General features: G+C 39.2%; 2 protein-coding genes, 1 long non-coding RNA gene and 1 other non-coding gene across 6 annotated transcripts in view; 1 reads left to right on the top strand and 3 right to left on the bottom strand.

The window, feature by feature from the left end:
* SMAD9 (SMAD family member 9) overlaps positions 1-6272 on the top strand; it is a 52565-nt gene extending 46293 nt beyond the window's left edge. For all 3 annotated transcript variants that reach the window (XM_074378089.1, XM_074378090.1, XM_010951495.3), the window contains exons 5-6: positions 239-495; positions 2754-6272. In XM_074378089.1, the coding sequence (XP_074234190.1) occupies positions 239-495; positions 2754-2897 (401 nt within the window). In that variant the 3' untranslated portion in view covers positions 2898-6272. The remainder of the gene's footprint in view (positions 1-238; positions 496-2753) is intronic.
* Positions 75-2758, bottom strand: LOC123615794 (uncharacterized). Its single transcript, XR_006723524.2, has 2 exons — positions 2338-2758; positions 75-517 (listed from the first exon to the last, which is right to left on the bottom strand). It is a non-coding gene; the product is annotated as an uncharacterized LOC123615794 (long non-coding RNA).
* A 260-nt stretch (positions 6273-6532) lies between the features above and the next one.
* On the bottom strand, positions 6533-6723 carry LOC123615837 (U2 spliceosomal RNA). The gene has a single exon (XR_006723655.2). It is a non-coding gene; the product is annotated as a U2 spliceosomal RNA (small nuclear RNA).
* A 2667-nt stretch (positions 6724-9390) lies between these two features.
* RFXAP (regulatory factor X associated protein) lies at positions 9391-18086 on the bottom strand. Its single transcript, XM_010951616.3, has 4 exons — positions 18015-18086; positions 16014-16958; positions 12439-12546; positions 9391-10852 (listed from the first exon to the last, which is right to left on the bottom strand). Exons 1-4 carry the CDS (start codon positions 18084-18086, stop codon positions 10742-10744), a joined length of 1236 nt encoding a protein of 411 aa, XP_010949918.3. The 3' UTR covers positions 9391-10741.
* Positions 18087-18431: the final 345 nt, after the last annotated feature.

Genomic DNA, 18431 nt, shown 5'->3' with positions numbered 1-18431 from the left:
TAAACCGGGGTTGCAGTTCGCTTTAAAATGGGCTCGTGGGAAAAAATAACACAGATTATAATGAAAGCAAGTCAGCCTTTGGTGCACGCATTTTACTAGTCTATGATCAGTGATATTAAAATTAACCTCACGGGTGACAGTCACATCTCTTGAGGTTACAGAGCTGGGTGAGAAGGACATGGTAATGCATCTAAGCTAAATGCGGGGCTCGCGTTTGAGGACTGTTTCTGCCTCGTAGGCGTGCATTTATACTACGTCGGGGGCGAGGTCTATGCCGAGTGCGTGAGTGACAGCAGCATCTTTGTGCAGAGCCGGAACTGCAACTACCAGCACGGCTTCCACCCGGCCACTGTCTGCAAGATCCCCAGCGGCTGCAGCCTCAAGATCTTCAACAACCAGCTGTTTGCTCAGCTGCTCGCTCAGTCTGTCCACCACGGATTTGAAGTCGTCTACGAGCTGACTAAGATGTGCACTATCCGGATGAGTTTTGTCAAGGTGAGGAATACCTGCTTCCTGACTGTAAGGCAGAAAATGAAAAATAAAACAAAACCGAAAGCGCCCTTCAGTTGACGTGGCAGTCAGACAGCCCGTGCAAGTAGACAGCATTTGGGGGGCGGGGGGGGGGGAGCAGCTCTATTTAATTGTTTTTCAGAAGAGCTCCTCTGTGAGTTTGAAATCTCTTGCTTAGCAGTTTTAAGAAAATTCTTAAGCATATTACTTTTGGAGGAAAACCAAGTTAAGATAGTTATCTGATTTTTTTTTTAATGCAGAAGATAAAGTAACAATGATAACTGTATAGGACTTAATGCTACAGAGATTTTTCCGTCCCTTAAATTGCTAAGCACTACTATCACTCACTAAATGTTGGTCAACTTCTGAATCAAATAAGACACTCTCCTTACTCTTACAAAGCATATAGGCGAACGGAGGAGATGATATTTACAAATAAGCTACAAAGCAGACAGAACTGACTCTAAGATAAGATAGTGTGATTTAAGTGCTGTTTATAAAGGTTTAAACAAGTTGGGATAGAAACATTATGGAAGGTATGATTAATTCTGAGACAATAGTAGTAGATGTTCTGTTTGTATTTGTTGAATTTCTCAAATTAGATCTTTTTAAAGTTGATGTGAAGGTTGGAGAACAGAGGAAGGTACTTAGTGGGAAGGAAAACCAAACTGGATTTGCACATTGACACTAAAGACCTCAGTTTCATTGTCTGCTGTTTCATCTCTTGCAAAGCACTTGCAAATAATGCTAATATTTCAAAATCTGAACTTGTTTATCAAACTATCAGTTTTCAAATTGTCACATATCCATCTAAGGAATCAGTGTGGCTTGTTCCAAATTTTTTTTAAAGTGAAATCTATTTATTAAGCTTTTAAAATTACCATGAAAAATAAGTGTGCTGTTTTTCTTATATCTATTATATTTATAATTTTAGTAATTACTTAAAAATAAGAATCGAAAATAATTTCCAATTTAAAAAGTCTCCTTGAACCCATTTCTTTCATGGTGACAAAGCACTTTTTTTTTCAGATTTACTGTTAAGCTTTAAAAGCACTTTTACACTGTAAGGCAATTAACAAATACCTGAAAATCTTTTCAAATGTTTTGATGCTTTATAGCCAGCAGAGGGCATTAAATTGCTAGTAATGAACAGTCATTTGAATTTTTAAAATTAGGATGAAATGCCAATATCTCAGAGGTAATTATTTCACTAAGATAAGCTTGCATAAAAATCTGATTTTTCTAAGATCAACTAGATGTATTTCTCAGATTACAACATTTAAATTCATAAAGCTACACAGTTCACAGGAAAGAAACTGTTACTCATATTGCAGGGACTTTAAAAAAATAAATTCTTAGCAAATATAACTACAAATAATAAGTTTAAAATAAATCTAAGAGTTCCCATCACAAGAAAAAAAAATTGCAATCATGTGAGGTGATTATGTTGATGAAACTTACGGTAATCATTTCAAAACATATGCATATATCAGACCATTATGTTGTGCACCTAAAACTAATACAGTGTTGTATATCAATTACATCTGAATAAAAGTGGAAAAAGGAAGACTTAAAAAGAATGTAAAATATCTTATTGATAATTTCATAATGATAGGATCATATTTTGGTTTTACTGGGTTGAATAAAATGCATAATTAGAATTTAAATAAAATAAAGAATAAAAGAAATTATAGATAACTAAACACCGGTGGCTACCACTGGGAAGTGATGGACTAGACTAGACCATCTTCAAAGTCTCCTTCAACTCTGATTTTACTGATTCTAGGATGAATTCAGTCAGTCGACAAGTATTTACTGAGCACCTACCTTGTGCCGAACCAGGCGCCATTCTAGGTGTTGGGATACAGCAGTGATTACTCAGAGGTCTCTGCCCTCGTGGAATCAGCACTCTGGTAGGGAGAGACAGACGATAAACAACAGCTGTAACACAGGAGCTGAGTGGAAAGAGAAGGGTAGAACAGGGGAAGGGGACTGGAGTGCTGGGGAAGGGGTGGGTTACATCTTTTCAGAAAGGTGGTCCGGGTAGACCTCATCAAAAAGGAGACACATCAGCGAAGACTTGAAGGAGACAGCAGAGTCATTTATAAGGATGTTTGGGGAAGGAGCAGTAGACTCGGAAGGAAGGGTGAGCCCTGGGGCAGCATGCCTGGACATTTGTAGGAGCAAGGAGGCTGCCCGTAAGATGGGGCTCAATCACTCTTGGCTCCGTTCTTGCTTTTCAGGGTTGGGGAGCCGAGTACCATCGCCAGGATGTCACGAGCACCCCCTGCTGGATTGAGATCCACCTTCATGGACCACTGCAGTGGTTGGACAAAGTTCTGACTCAAATGGGCTCTCCCCACAACCCGATTTCTTCAGTGTCTTAACGGTCCTGTCTTAATCCACATTTCTATAGAACAGATGCTGTTGCAGGCAGTGGCTTATATCATTTCAGATTTGCAACTAACTGAAGTTTCTGATTACAGGTGTAAATACATATAATATGTACTACTCCTATTTTGTATCACCATGTGTTTCGTGCTTTCTGGTTAACTTGGTGCCAGTCCGATGCGATTTCAAAAGCAGGTTTGTCCCGCCTATGTTCTAGTAAGAAGCAGCTTCTTTTCTGGGAGAAAACAAATGAGAGGCAACTGCGTGGATAGTATTTGAAGGGTGTTAGCAGAATAAAGGCAGCTTTCAGCAGCCGTTTCATATAAGGCATGTTGTGTGGCTAGTCCAGAAAAAAAACAGTAAAATTGTTCATGTTGCAGAAATCAGGAACTTAGCAGCACTAGAGCAAATAACACTTGAAAACAAAACAAAGCCCTGAGACCCATATAATTTAAATAACCTCACTTTTAGTGCTACTGGCAAAAAAAAAAAAAAAAAAAATCAAGCTTGTAAAATCAGTTATGTAAGTCACATGAACTTTCATTTCTGAAGTTGAAACACCTGTAACTGGACTCTCGTGCTGATGTGAATGGTACATTCTGAACAGATTTCAACTGTGATTGGAAAAGAGAAACTGTGAAGCTGAGGATCGTGCTGCCTTGTCATCTACCACTGCAAAAAAAAAAAGTCTAATATGGGAAGATAAATATGAAAATAGCATGAAATGAGCCATGTTCCCAAATTGCAAAATAAGAGCAGAACGTAGTCCACAAATCACCCACGGAGGTGCCTGCTTTCCACGTGGGAGATCAGGTTCCTGTGTCCCTGGTGGTTCATGTCAGGCAGCTCTGCAGCCTTCGGAGTCTGCAGCCGTGTGTGTGAGTCTCGTGTGCAGGAGGAGCAGGTGAAGTACGAGCACTGGACAGAAGCACCAGATGTTTACTGATACCACCCCACAGTCCCACGTTAAGTATCTAGGTGAGGGCACTCTTTTTGCCACACTTTCCTCACATATTGGCAAATATTATTTACAGATTACCAAAATCATGTGATGAAGCCTTTGAGAAAATCTAGACACACTGCTAGCATCAAATTTATGAGTTATCCAATGTAATGTCTCTATTGATTAAATCACCTGCTGACCACATCTGGCAGCCTGTTGTAAAGCTACAGCCTCAAACCTGGAAATAACTTCCCAAATAAAATAATAATTTCATAATCCTTATCATTTCTGGGGAACAGTGGTACTGAGTAACAGGACTTTGAGTGAATATGTACACAAAATCCAAAACCTGTTCTTATTTACCCTTGGATGATAAAGAGAGAATTCCCCAAATTTCTAGGTACTTTCCACCCACCAAAAACTGCATTGCTTGGAAAAATATTTCACATCCTCTTAAAAATGTATAATTTAAGAAGGTAATTATGCTTGTAACAGACGGTACTTCAGTGATCCAAGAGGTTTCTTCATTTATACAATTCTGTCTCATCTCTTTCTAGCATTAGTGCACATAGTAGTCGTTTCTCGTTAAATTGTATTCAAGGTAGGAATGATCGTGTGAAAAAGATGTGTGAGTGAGCTGGTACTGTCACATCCTGTAATGACTAGTGTTATCTAATAGAAGCTTTCTATATACAATAGAAAATATTACATTTTACACTAAAGCTAGGTGGTCCATTTAGCATTTAGAAACCCCCCATGGTGTACTGGTTTATCAACTATGTGTTGTGCACTTGTATGTACCGGGCACAGTGTTCGGTACTGTGGAATCAAATGCAAACGAGACCGTCCCAGCCCTCTGGAGCTGAGAGTCTAGTAGTAAATCTGTAGAACCAACTTCATGTTTTTGAACTTTTAAAACAAAACAAAACAGGCGATTTTTCTTTTGCTTGAAAAAAATGGAATTGATTTCTTAATCAGCTCTATTTCGAAACAGATTTCCCTTCTCTTCTGAGCAGTCAGGTAATGGATGAAGACTTCCTTGGAAAAATGCTGCTTTTCTTCTGTGTCTCAAGGCTGGGTTTTTTGTTTTGCTTTTTGTCTCCTTTTGCTTCTTTGTTTACCAGTAATTCCCCATCTCCCCTCTTCTTGGAAAAGGCGTTAATATGGTGAAGTCTTCCTCATATGAGTACTGTTGCATGAAAGCGCATTAGATACACTGATTTTTGCTCCAGAGATCAAACAGGGCTTTTTCAATCTCTCCATAAGTGGTCAAACTCATCCTTTGGTAATCTTATACCTTTACAGAATTAATCGGTAATGGTTGCTTATAAACTACATTAAAAAAAAATACTTTGGATTTTTCATGCAGCTTTGAGAAACCAGGACAGAACATCCCAGTGAACCTGAATTGTTTCTCGAAAAATAAATGGTTAAAGTGGTACATGTGCGCCATCACTAGCCCAGTCTCAGCAGAAGCCTTTATTAGGGGACATGAAATTCAGAGAATTTAGAATTGATGAGAAGTTAACCCTTCAGTCATTGTAACGTTTTCATGTTTTAACCAGACGTTGGAATTTTTTACTGGCAAGGATTGTCAAAAATTGTAATGCAGTATTTGAGTTCAGGCTTCTGTATGTGCTCATTTAGCATTCACTCCCTGAGGAAAACAATCTAAAAAAATGTCATAGCATTTCTTCTGTAGGATAACTGGCAACGTGGATGCGCTAAGCTGTTAACTGCATCAGCAGTGCCAAACATGTTTCAGGTTGCCACGGACAAGGGTCATGCGATAGAGAATAATAACCTGGCCTGCTCACAAGACCCAGAACATTGTGTTGTTCAAGCCTGTTTTTTTTTTGTTGTTATTTTTCCTGTTAAAAAACTGAGATGTGAAAAGTTTGTTTTAGTCATTAGATGATATTTTAATACCTGCCAGTGCTTTGGAACTGTAAAGATGTCACTTTCCAATACATTTCCTTTTTGTTTGTTTGTTTTTTTGTTTTTTAACAGTATAAGTCAGAAAAAGTTGGACAACAAACTAGCATTTAGAATCTCCTTTTCTTTGTTTTCTAAGGAACTGAATACCCCATCACAGCAACAAAAGCATTTTATAAATACCACTTGCTAGACTTTAAGCACCGGCTTAACTCTATGTCCCAAATATTCGGTGTATATAGTCAACAAATAAAGCAAAATATAACACACATTCCAGATTTTGTCTTTTCCTGTTATGGATTTAACAGCTGAGCTGTATGACAAGATTAGGCGATCCTGGCATATGTTAAGTTCAAATTAATGTAAAACAAACAAAAAAGAAACTTTCTATATAAGTAATGTTTTTGTTTACTATAGCTAGGCTTCAGTTATCCTTCAAATGCACACTTACACTGTTATCTGATTGTTTATAATAAAGAATGCTATACCTATACATCTTTTGGCTCATTTTTTTCCCTGCAAACCTCAGAAGGATTCATTGCATTTGGATCCTTAAGATGCTCTTAATCCTATTTTGAAAATGGGATGTTTTTGAAATCCAACGCCCTACAGAGAAATTAGGTAACAGTTTCGAATCAAACATCTTGGGATAACTGATGTTAAATACAGAATCTTGACGATACCTTGCAGTAATTTTATTTAATATATTTATTAAGCACATTTCCTACTCTGTATAATAGCACTGTTCCCCTGGAGGGGTGCACTGTTCCTGGCGGTACTGCAATACCAGGTCAGTGCGTGCAGTGGACGGAGCAAGCTCCTATTCCAATTCCTTGCTCCAAAAATACATTTAATACACTGTCCTCGGATAGAGAATGTATCAGATATTAAACTGATAAGAACAGATACTACAGTTGATCTTAGCCAAAAGGCCGAGAAGCCAATCCTTGCAGTAATTTTAGGAAGGATATGTACAGAGCTTTTTTCCCCTGGATATTAGCAAATATTAAATGATATTACAGTATATAGGAGAGAATGAACAATTTGATTATGGTAAACATCTGTACGTTACTAGACAGTACCCATTAGAAAGGTGTTAAAGAAGGCTACTGCGAAAGAACTAAGATGAAATCCAGGAGGAATATGAACATACCTAAAAATGTAAATTCTGTCTTCCCTCCATTTAAATTTTCTGCCAGTCTATAAGTGGAGGGGGAAAAATATGCAAATATTTTGAGAAAACTTAGCCTTTTATCAACTTGATCAAAGTTTTCCTTTTAAATTTTTAAAAAAGAAATGGAGCCCTTTATTCAAAAGAAATAATTTGTGGAATTCCAAAATATAAACATGTGAAAGACAAGCTACTCTGGCTCAGATGTAGGTGGAGGTTATGGTGGATAGGTGGATAATAGCTAAAGTCAGAAACTGAGGGAGTGTTAATGGTAAGAATACTAAAATTCCTATGTCAATTAGTTACACAAAAGAAATCAGGACTATTTGACAATCTGTATTATTTCTATTTTCTAATTCTAGAAAAAAATGGGAAATTATAAATCAACAACCATTTGAAAGATCCCAAATTGAGGCCTTTTAAGCCAAGACTGGAAACCCACAAGCCATAAAAGAAGTGTCAGATATGCTGAAATACTCAGAAACTGAAAGCTTATACAGCAAAAGATACTATAAAGACATACATAAATAGGCCAATTTCAGAAGTGGATAAAAATGACACAGGGTTGATTTTTATAATAGTCACCAGACTTCTGCCATTGAGTAGAAAAAAGGAGCCTAATCAAAATAGACAAAGGATGTGTCTTAGCAATTCACAGAAGAGCAAATCTAAGTAGCTTAACGTAGAAAAGGGTGCTCGAATTTTCCGGTATTCAGGGAAATGCTAGTTAGTTTAACAGTGAGTGGTACGTAGCTGTCAGAATGGCAAAAGTTAAAAAAGAACAGTCACTCCTACTGCTGGCAAAGATGTGAGGAAAATAAATTCTCCCTTGTTGCTGGTGGACACGTGAAGTGATACAGCCTGCCGTGGGGAAAGGAATTAACAAGTGGAGTCATCCACACGTTATTTCTGTCTGGATTCTTTCACGACATTATGGGAGAATCAGCTGTCTTACTGGGTGACTACACTCCCAACCAAAAATTCTATTATGAAGAAAGAAGGGGAAGAGGTTATCAGGAGACTTAGCGGGCTACTAGCTACTCGCCGTCTCTTACTGACTTCAATGTATCTTTCTAATTTTTCCCCTTTTCCTAAAGCCTCTTATCAACTCCTCTGCTCTTCTTGACTCCAGAATAGAAGATGGCTTTGCTGGAAAATGGAAGCTGTCAATGACTTTATGTTATTACTGCAAATATGCTGCATCTATACATCCTCTATCTCCTCTAGCCTCAAACAAACTAGCACAGCATCATTCTGCCATATTCTGTCACAGGGCCTGTCTGGATTCAAAGGGGTAGAAAAATAAAATCTGGTTCTTAATAGGCCACATCACGTAAGGCCACATGTGGGAGCTTTTGTTGTGGCCATCAGAGCAGTCTACCATGCCTACCCTGAAAGCATTTGCACAGCTATTTAAAACCACAGTAATCATATATGGAACTGTGAGATAATAATAAATTGTTGTTTGAAGCCACTAAACTTTCGGGTGATTTGTTATACAGCAATAACTACACAGCTAGGTGTATCAGTTACCTACTGTCTTAAGAATGCGGCATAACAAACCACCCCACAACTCTGTGGCTTACAATCATAAGCATTTATTATTGTTCACAAGTCTACAGGTCGGCAGGGTGGTTTTGCCAATTTGGGCCAGATCCAATGTACCTGAAGTTGGTGGGCAGGTTAGCTGGGGGACAGCCACTCTAGCACAGCCTCACTCACATGTCTGGCTGTTTATTGGCTACTTGCTGGTACAACAGAGGTGCCTGGGCCATGTGTCTCATTATCCTGCAGGATAGGCTGGTCTGGGTTTGTTACCATGGCAGCTGGGTAGGATTCTAAAAGAACAAGTGGAAGTGTTCAAAACCTTTGGAAGTCTACTCAGAACTGGCATATTATTATTTCCTCTATATTCTATTGGCCAAAATAAGTCACAAGGCCAGTCTTCCAGATTTAAGGGATAAATAAACTCAGTCTCTCAGTGGATGGAACAGCAAAATCATACTGCAAGAGTTATAAATACATGGAGGGATAAAAATTTGGGGACACATTGCAAGAAATCTACCCCAAATAAGTAAAAATCATATCACTGTTTTTATTTATATATATTTTATATATATATGTGTGTGTGTGTGTGTATATATATATATATATAAAAAATATATATAAATTAATTAATTCAATCCCTTTCCTTTCAGTTCAGCTCTCACTGGCCTGTTACTTTCCCTACTTTCCTAATCCTCATACTCCACTGGAAGAAAGATAAACTGGCTTTTTCTTTTTTACTACAAAAGTTAACTTACACTGTAGGGATTCAATAAAGCTCCCAACACCATAAGTAAGAAAAAAAACTAACAGTTAATCACAAATGTAAGTGAATTCCTTTGCATCTGGTGGGAAGCAACTAAGGAATAGAATAAGTGAGTAAGAGTAAGACAACTTAAAGGTCAACAACTGGACTTTAATGAATAGTTCTTGTAAAAGCATTTTTGCACAGATATGCAAGTATAAAACACATATTAAAAAATGAACAAAAGATTCCTTCTCTTCTTAAGTACTTCTTAGAAAAGCTATGACTGAAGTTTAACCTGATATGTATTTCAGAGCTTAAAGCCCAAGAGACTAGCAAATTTTTGCATAGTTTAACTTGAGGCACATGCATTTACTGTCTTAACACTGGAAATACTTTCTTGAGATTTGATTTGATACTCCTGTTGGTAACTTTTGCCTTTTAAGTTTTCCTAGGGGAAAATATAAGAAAAAAGTATCTATCCAGATTACCCATCACTCTCTGAACATTACTTAGGAACAACACGATCTTAAAATAGCTCAATGTTGAAAAACAGACAAAATGCTGGAGTGTTATTCTTATTTTCAGGATCTCTTTTTGAAAAAAAAAATGAGTGTAAAAAATTATTTCTATCCTGACATTGGTGGGATGAGATACATTCATACTGTTCACAAATTCAACACACAAGAGTGTCTGCTTCAAAAGAGCTCGACACTAATAGGGAACATGAAGTGGAGAAGCCAACTTGAGGAGATGCACTCATTCCAGAGTACTTAGATAACCCATCTCAGGTTTTACCAGCACATCTCTGAAAAGACAGGCACATCCTAATTTCACAGAGATTTAACAAGATCACTGTTCTCAAAGGTATAAAATACGCTTACCTCTTTGACAGCTCCAGTCTTAACTGCAAAGAAGAGGTTATTACGAGAACCTGATTCCAGGTGCTGCAAATACATTTTATCATCACAAGTAGCTCTCAGTGTTTCTTAAGAGGAGTATTATTGGCATTGTGTGCAAGATAATTCTTAACTGTGGGGAACCACTCTGGACACTTAGCATTCCTGGCCCAGTCACTAAAACCCATCAGTTCAAGGTCACTGTGACAAGCAAAAACACATCCCCACACATTTCCAACTGCCCCTTGATAAGAACCACTGAGCTAGATGATCCAAGATCAGTATCTATTGACTTCGTGACTTCCACAGAAAGCAACTGCTTCAATACCTTCAGTAACAATGACTGAAGAGAAACACTTTGTTTAAAAAAAAATGTGATTAAATATTATTTTGGAAAGATAAGCTGATTCAAATCCATGGTAATTTGAAAGGATCATGTGCACAATGTGCAATACTCATTTGTCCTCAAACGCACACGTACATTTACATGAAAATGACTGTTTATGTTCTATTGGCATATCTCACCCCACTTATCTTTAGTATAAAAATATGTCCATCCACTAAAAGAAGATAAAAAAACATGTCAAGCTGGATAAATTCCCTCACACCGATGTTCCTGGAAACTGTTGTTGTCTTTGCTCCAAAACTTGCTGATTTAATAGTTGTTGCTGTTTCTGTAAAAATTGCACCACTTCTGGACTTCTCAGTAATGACTTAAAAAGGAAAAAGAAAAAATATATTTATTAACAGCACTATTCTTATGGGATTAGATTGTATTCACACTATAAAATTACTCTGACATATCATCACACAAGATATAATATGCTTACAAAACAAGTCTTTGCATCTGATGCACTGCAATTAAACTGCAAACTAATAATAAAATTTGATGTCCTACACCAAAATACTAAGACCTAAAAATAATGGGTGAAACCCGATCTTACTGGTGACTTTACTTACAAAGAAAATGCTTTTATGACATGCCAGCATGTATACTCTTTATGAAGATCAGAGCGAAGAGCCAAGAACAGCACTGGCCCACGATTACAGCAAGAAAAAAAAGGAAACAAAAAGGCGCCCATGTGAACACGGCAGTTAAATATCAGTTTAAAAATACATACATGTAAGACTAGTACTGGAACTCAAGTTCCTCTCACTAGCTTACAAAGATTTCTGAAGAAATTAAAAATTATGGATGTGTGTATAGGTACATATGTATTAATAAAAGTAATATTAGCACATTACCAAAATTTCAGAAAATACAACTGCTCTAAAACAACCAATATTGTTCTGCACACTTACCACCTTTAAATATAGTTATAATCATATAACAAATACAACAGACTATGGCTAATATGTCTTTATTGTAATAAAATGCTTATATAAATTAATGAAAAAAAAACTTTGGACCCAATAAACTGAACAAGAGAAACAAAACACAGTGCAAATACTATCATTAAATTCTGATTTTTAGAATTTAATATTCTAGCATAGTACATTTTCTATTTATTAAATAGTTTTGTTTAAAATTTATTTGTAAAGACTGCCCAACCTTCTATTAAATAAGTGAATGTACAATAGTCTACTTAGCTGTTATGAGACTGTTGAAAAAGGAGGTTGTTTGAACTATTATTTTACTATTTGTGGTAAATACATTTCTGGCAACATCCTTATGCTTAACTTTGTCCATATTTAGGATTCATTTCCTGCGAGTGTCTTCATGGTAAGTATGATTTCTGAGTGAAGGGATGACCACTTTAAGGACTCCTGACACGTACCGCCCAGCTGCTTTCTGAAGTGTTGTACCAGCATGTGATGGCGTCAGCAGAATAAGAGTGCGCACCTCATGGAAACCTCAACATCACTGTGTGTTACCACTTAAATAATTTGCACTCATTGTACTGTTTATTGCATGATTTTTACTGATATTAAATACCTTTCCATTTCATTTAATGGAAGCATTTCTTCTTTTTTTCCTATTTATATTTTTTGCAATGTGTTAAAGCCAAATTTTTTTCCTCATCCACTTGTATGAATATTTTGTATAACAAAAATATCAGCCACATTAACCAGTCTTTTATATCTCTCGCAAATATTTTTCCTATATGTTATTATGAAGTTTGCATAATTTTACTGCCATTTTTGACTACAGTCTTCATTTTTAGGTAGTCGAGTTCGTATTTTCTTTATAATTTTGTCTTTATCAGATTCCAGCGTGTATTCTATTCTGATAACCAGTTCAACAGGTCTTAAAATCTCAAAATCTAAATAGTTCCATTTATAACAAACAGATATTTACCAGTCTTTTCTGATTTAACACTTGTTCTAAAAGAGTAGGTCTTGCAGGTCGATCCCCGAAAGATCCTGTTCTTTGTTTAACAATGGAGAGTAAGTTATCTGCACTTTCCTGAGATAAAAGATAAAATGCAAATAGGATTAAATGCTGATAGAATAATCCATGATTAGAAGCATTTCACTGATGTAATGGACAGGTCTTTGCCTATCTTCCTTCTTGTCCAGTCCCTGTGGCACATTGCGAAAGTCCCTTTTTAAGGCACAGGCAAAGTGTTGGCAGTTAATTTTATATAACACTCCTCACTCCGTCTCCCTCCAGGATTTCCAAGCTGGGATCTTCAGTCTCTAGAAGGTCCCAAAATCAATAGTGGGGTAGGGGTAGGGATAGGGGACCTATTTTATCATTTGTGAGTGATTTTCGATACTACAAAAAAAAAAAAAAAAGACAAATGGAAACTGTGCATTCTCTTCAGATAAAGCTATCCAGGCCAGAACAAAGATTGCCTGCCTTTGGATGGCATATATGAACACAAAGGCAATTTATATAGTGCTAATGAGACAGTCTTTATAGCTTTTTGCCCAACAAAACAGTAACAAACAAATTAACAACAAAAACATGGCAGGGCCAGTAAAATATTACTTAAAGAAGCAACTGATAGACAAAGCTTTCAAAATTTGGAAGTCACCAGGAGAAAAATGATAAACTGGCTCTGAAAAAACTGCACGCACTGGTATAAGTAGCCTCCTGCCAAGATGACATGATACTCTGCTCCATCCTGACTCAAGCAGGATCAGCAGAGCTCCCTCCCCAATGTGCATCCCCAGTTACCTGATAGAATCGTCAATATTTATGAATTTCCAGGCTAACAAAATATTGTTCTAGTTTACAGAAACATTTAGGCTCTTATAAAACCATGATACAATACTGAGCACTTCCAAAAATTCTGACTAGACATAATATAAATAGAAAACTATAAATGTTTCATACATACATAAATTCACATAAGCAGTGCCTTGTATGAATTTATTCTTATCTCTGTGCTCTTTATTTAGGTTATTATTGAAGCTAGTTTTCTCTCCTGACCGTCTCTCTACTGGCCTCCGAGTTTCCTTTTAGAATATTGCTTCTCTCTCTTTCACTATAAGTTTATCAATCTGATGCTAAAAAACATTCAATCCCTAAACATCTTAGGTCTCACAATGTAAAAAACTGTAAAGAGAGTATTCTACTACCCAGAGAGAACAAAAATAATTTTTTCCTTCCTCTCTCCCCATAGGATTAACTACTTATGGGACTGTTTCAGTGGGACTGTTTCACTTATGTGCACAAGAAATGGAATGCTGAAATCAATGTATTCTTACAACCTCACACAAAGCATATGTAGATTCAGAATGTTAATAACACAAAAATCATAGAAGCGTGTAATGAAAATAACCTTGAGTCATCCAGTCCAAACTTCTACAAGTGCTGGAATTTCCTTTTCAAAAATTTTCAACAGTTTTTGTCCTAAGGAGTTACCAACTTTTGGTTTTGAATAACTGACATTTAGGGAGCATTTACTTAGGTTCAGCTGAAATACATATCCCTTGTGATCGTCACCTAAAAGTCCTAGTTACTTCAGAACTATGCAAAATAAATCTGCTTCTTCCAAATAATCGCCTTTTAGATATCTAATGATACTGCTCAATCCCACAGGCCAGTTCTTTTATCCCTGGTTCCTTAATATGTCTCTTACACAGCACAATTTCTAGACACATCAACTAAATATTATATACATTTGTTCCTCATTTAACCTTGATTTGTGTAAGAAATACTGATCTTTAAATACCTTAATCTCCAAGTTTGCTGCTCACACTACGGCAGGAGACCCCGTCACCACCTGTCAGTCCTCCTGTAATCATCTCCTAACAAGTCTTTAAATTTACAGACCCTTCACTTTAATTCACCCCATCAGAGTAGGAGCCCCTGTCACTCTCTAATTAGAAACTTTCATTTGAAGACTTCAAATTCAAATCCCATAGCCTGGCATTCAATACTATCCTCAAACTGGCTTCAAACTCTTTCCAAATTTGTCTTTCGTGAACTTTCCACATAAATATTCCACTTAAGCTAGAACAGTCCCCTTGCTGTCTGCCCACAAGTGTCTTCTGTATTCCCACTCCCCTTCCTTTATGAAGACGTGCTTCTCTTTTTACCACAAAAATTCTAGGGAAGCAGTATAGCATGGGGATGAGAGCGAAGGCTCTAGAATCAGATAGCTAGGGTTTGAGTACTTGCTGGCTGGATGACCTAGACCAAGTTACTCAACCTCTCTGTGCCCCATATTTTACGTATGGGAACTGAAGTACCTGTCTCATCGCTGAAGGGTCTGAGACTCCACTCACGGCACAGCACAGTGCCTGGCACGTAAGAAACTTACCAGATTAAGTGTAAACTTTCAGCACCCTTTCTGGCTTATACTGAGTTGTATTTTCTCTGCAAAGAATATCTCAGCCTACAATATCGCCACTACTAAAGCCGCGCTGTAAAGTTGGCCCTTACTGTAACCTGACTGTCCCCATTAGTTATTTTCTTTACACTCAGTTCAACAAAGATAAATACTTGCAGTTGTTGATTCCTCAGAGCTGGTGAAGTGTCCCATAATACAAATGGCTAGTATCTGCTGCTTATAGCAATGAATTCTCTTCCCTAAAAAATCATGCAAACTACTTTAGAGTAGGAAAACTAAGATTCTTTTTGTTGGGGGAGGTGGAGGAGGAGACTAACTCAATGTCTGTTTCCTTTTATACATTTTCCTCAAATTGTAGATGTAAGTGCTAGACAATCAAAAAAAGAATGGAGCTACAGGTAAAATACTTTTTTCTTGAAAAGAAGTATATTATCTCCTCTCTCTGGAAAGAATTCTGGGGTGAATGAGTACCTTTGGAACAAACAGAGAGGCAAATGACTACCCTTACTTTCATTCTGTAATAAGCAAGATGCTTATTTACTGAGAATTGGGGCACTAAGAGTAAAATTAACTGAGAACAGAAAACTAAGCATAGGGTACTAAGAATAGAGTATTGAGAATAGGGTTAACAGAGAATTTAACATTAAGAACACTAAAAGTTACTCCTAATAGGGGTACTGAGAACAGGGTACTAACACTAGGTAGACTGAAAAAAGGATACTAAGAATAGGGTAGTGAAAACAGGAAGAGATTACCTTCTCCAAAGTACCAATTTCATCTAGGTTCCTAATTCTCTCTGCCTGCTCCTCCACTGATGAATCAGATCAGTCATTTAGTATCTGTCCTTCCAGCCCATATCCCAGATCTTTGAAATGACAGCTTTGCTCACATGTCAATCATTTTCACTGAAATGTATTCATCTATCACAAGGATGCAGCAGAACTCTTAAGGCTTTTCACACGTGTGTATAAACTTCAATTTAGGGCAAGCACTCACTAACTCTGAGCCACAAGTCCAGCCACTGCCACCTGACCCGTTTAGGAGCTGGTGGGCAGGCTCCGGGAATGCAGTCTGCTTAAGAGTGGGGTTTCCTCTTCCACCTCCCACTTCCCCAGACCCCAGATGATACCTCCAGTTTGACGTTTCCTGAGCTGCCAGCCGAGGCGGCCCCACCACAGTTCAGGGCCTGATCACTTTTCTTCTTCTTGTACTTGTCCTTGTACATCTTGTTGCGGTGTTTTTTGCACATCCACGGCTTGCGCTGCTTGGCCACCTGGCTCGTGGTCTCGTTGCAGCCCTCATAGGTGCAGGTCTTGCTCATGCTGCCCCCGCCGCTGCCCCATCTCCGGGCTCCCCCGCTGCCGCCTTCGCCCCCCGAGTGAATTTCCTCGTCTTCCAGATCCTCCAAACTAGCCGTGCTCTCGCCTCCCCCCGGGGGGTCCGATGTGTCCAGCAGGTCGGCTTCGTCCTCGCCTGCCTCCTCCTCACCATCCCCTGCCACTTCACACAGGTACTGAATCGGCTTGCCCGCCCCGGCGCTGCCCCCTAGGGCCGAAGCCTGACTCAGGACGCCCTCGGCCGCAGCCTCGTCCTGCCCTCCACACGGGTGCATCACCAGCAGGGTGAACTGCGAGGCCGGGGCCGGGACGGGGGCTGGAGCCAGGGCCTGGCCGAGAGTAGAGGCGGGGGCCCCGGCGCGGAGCGGGCCGCCAGCGGCGCCCGGCCCCGCACCCTCGGCGACACCCTGCACCTCCGTGCTGCCGAGACCCGGCGGGGGTCCACGACCCCTGCCTTTCAGCACCTGCCGGGCCCAACTGCACTTAGCAAACCAACGACCCCGGCCCGCTGAGAGGAAGGGGGACGGGCTCCACGATGGCACCCCCACTGCGCCTGCGCGGCTGTGGCCCGCGCGTGTGCGTCTCGACGCTTTGTACCTTTCAGGGAACCCGGCGTCTCTGAGGGGCGGGGCTGAGCGTCCCCCGGGGCGGCTGACTGCGCATGTGCGATGGGACCTGGCGGGAGATGCTACGCTGCGCGGGCGCCGCCGCTGCCGGCGGCTGTGTGAAGTTGAGGTCTTGCCGCGCAGAACAGGACGGTGGTTTTTGACTGGAATCTACTTTGTCTAAAACGTTCAAAGCACTTTGGTACTGGAACTCCAGAATGTAAATTCAGATTGTTCAAAAGCGTTCTTATGACTTGTGGCGCTCGTTATAATGGTATTTCGCCCTAAACTGCCTGAAATGGGAGATGTGAAGCTGGGAGGTGGCAGTGTCACCACTGGGCACCACTAGTTAGCAAAGAAGGCAGAGGCGGCCCGTTTGAAAATGGTACAGTGGAGAAGGAGTGGACCGGACCGGGGGCCATGTCGTATTTGTGTTGAGAACTCCATGACTTAACGCTTGATACATTTTGCTCTCGTGGAAACTTCTTTATTTTTATACCTTGGCATTTCCTATGACCTCTGAGGTAAGTTTTAAATAACGTTTTCATTAAACACGGTGAAAATGTGTGAAAAAGAAGGTTGAATGACAAACGTTAAAAAAAAAAAAGTCAATGAATAATCTATCACTTCTACCAGTTGTCTCACAATTGCTGGTTGCTGAATGTGGACTTAGCCAAATCTTGGGAGGGATTGGATCCTGTCATGTCCTGAATAAAACTGTCAGGTAGATGTGCACTTTCCTCTTACTTCTTCCCCCTCCCCTAGTCAGGTTTCACATTCCACCTTTTGGAAAGGAAAGCAGTGGTTATCCAATAAATGGTAAATCCATTCCCGTTAAGATATTTGCGTTTTGATGTGTGAGTGGGTCACCAGCTACATTTTAAAGAGAGAGGGTGGAAGAGAGCAGGTTTGGAATTAGACCGACCTGGGCGGCCCTGTCCAGTGTGACCAGGGCTAGTGACTGACAGCCTCTCTGAGCTTCAGTTTTCCCATTGGTAAAACGGGTAGTCCGTGGGTGTGTGTCAGTTCATGAGAACCTACTGTTAAAATTTCACAAATTTAATTAAAAATAAAGTTACATAAATTTATAATTAAATTATGATGAAAACAAAGGCCAAAAAACTCAAAACCCATCCTTTTCTAATTGTTTTACTCTTAGTTATGATGATAAGATTCTGTCTATTGTACCTGTACGTGGAAATACGACTCAGTGGTGCAATACTGCGTATCTCTTCCCAACTCTGCATTCAGGGGTGTCATGCTGGTAGCATATCATGGAGGGCAGTGCTACTTAAATCCTAGTACAAATTCCTGTAATAGTATTCAATAAAGGACAGCGGGTTGGTTGGGTTTTTTTTCTTTTTAAGTTTTATTGGGGTATAATTTACGTGACATAAAAACTACTCACTTGTACAACTTAATGATTTTTAGTAAATGTATAGAGTTGTGCAACCACCACCACCACAACGCAGTTTTAGAACATTTCCATCACCCTACCTAAGATCCTTCCTATCCAGTCTCCATCCTATTCCCAGCCCCAGGAAGCCACGAATCCACTTCCTGTCACTACAGATTTGCCTTCATGGGCACTTCATATAAATGTAA

The sequence above is a fragment of the Camelus bactrianus genome, chromosome 14, assembly GCF_048773025.1.
Source record: "Camelus bactrianus isolate YW-2024 breed Bactrian camel chromosome 14, ASM4877302v1, whole genome shotgun sequence".
In the NCBI taxonomy this organism is placed as follows: Eukaryota; Metazoa; Chordata; class Mammalia; order Artiodactyla; family Camelidae; genus Camelus; species Camelus bactrianus.
This window is presented reverse-complemented; position numbering and strand designations above follow the sequence as displayed.

Excerpts from the sequence above, each read along its gene's own strand:
- RFXAP (XM_010951616.3), bottom strand. The coding sequence starts at position 18,086 with ATGACACCCCTGAATGCAGAGTTGGGAAGAGATACGCAGTATTGCACC. Across the intron at positions 16,959-18,014 it reads AGTCGTATTTCCACGTACAG|ACCTCAACTTCACACAGCCG; the intron begins GTACAATAGACA and ends CTGCGCGGCAAG. Across the intron at positions 10,853-12,438 it reads TGTTAAATCAGAAAAGACTG|TCATTACTGAGAAGTCCAGA; the intron begins GTAAATATCTGT and ends TTCCTTTTTAAG.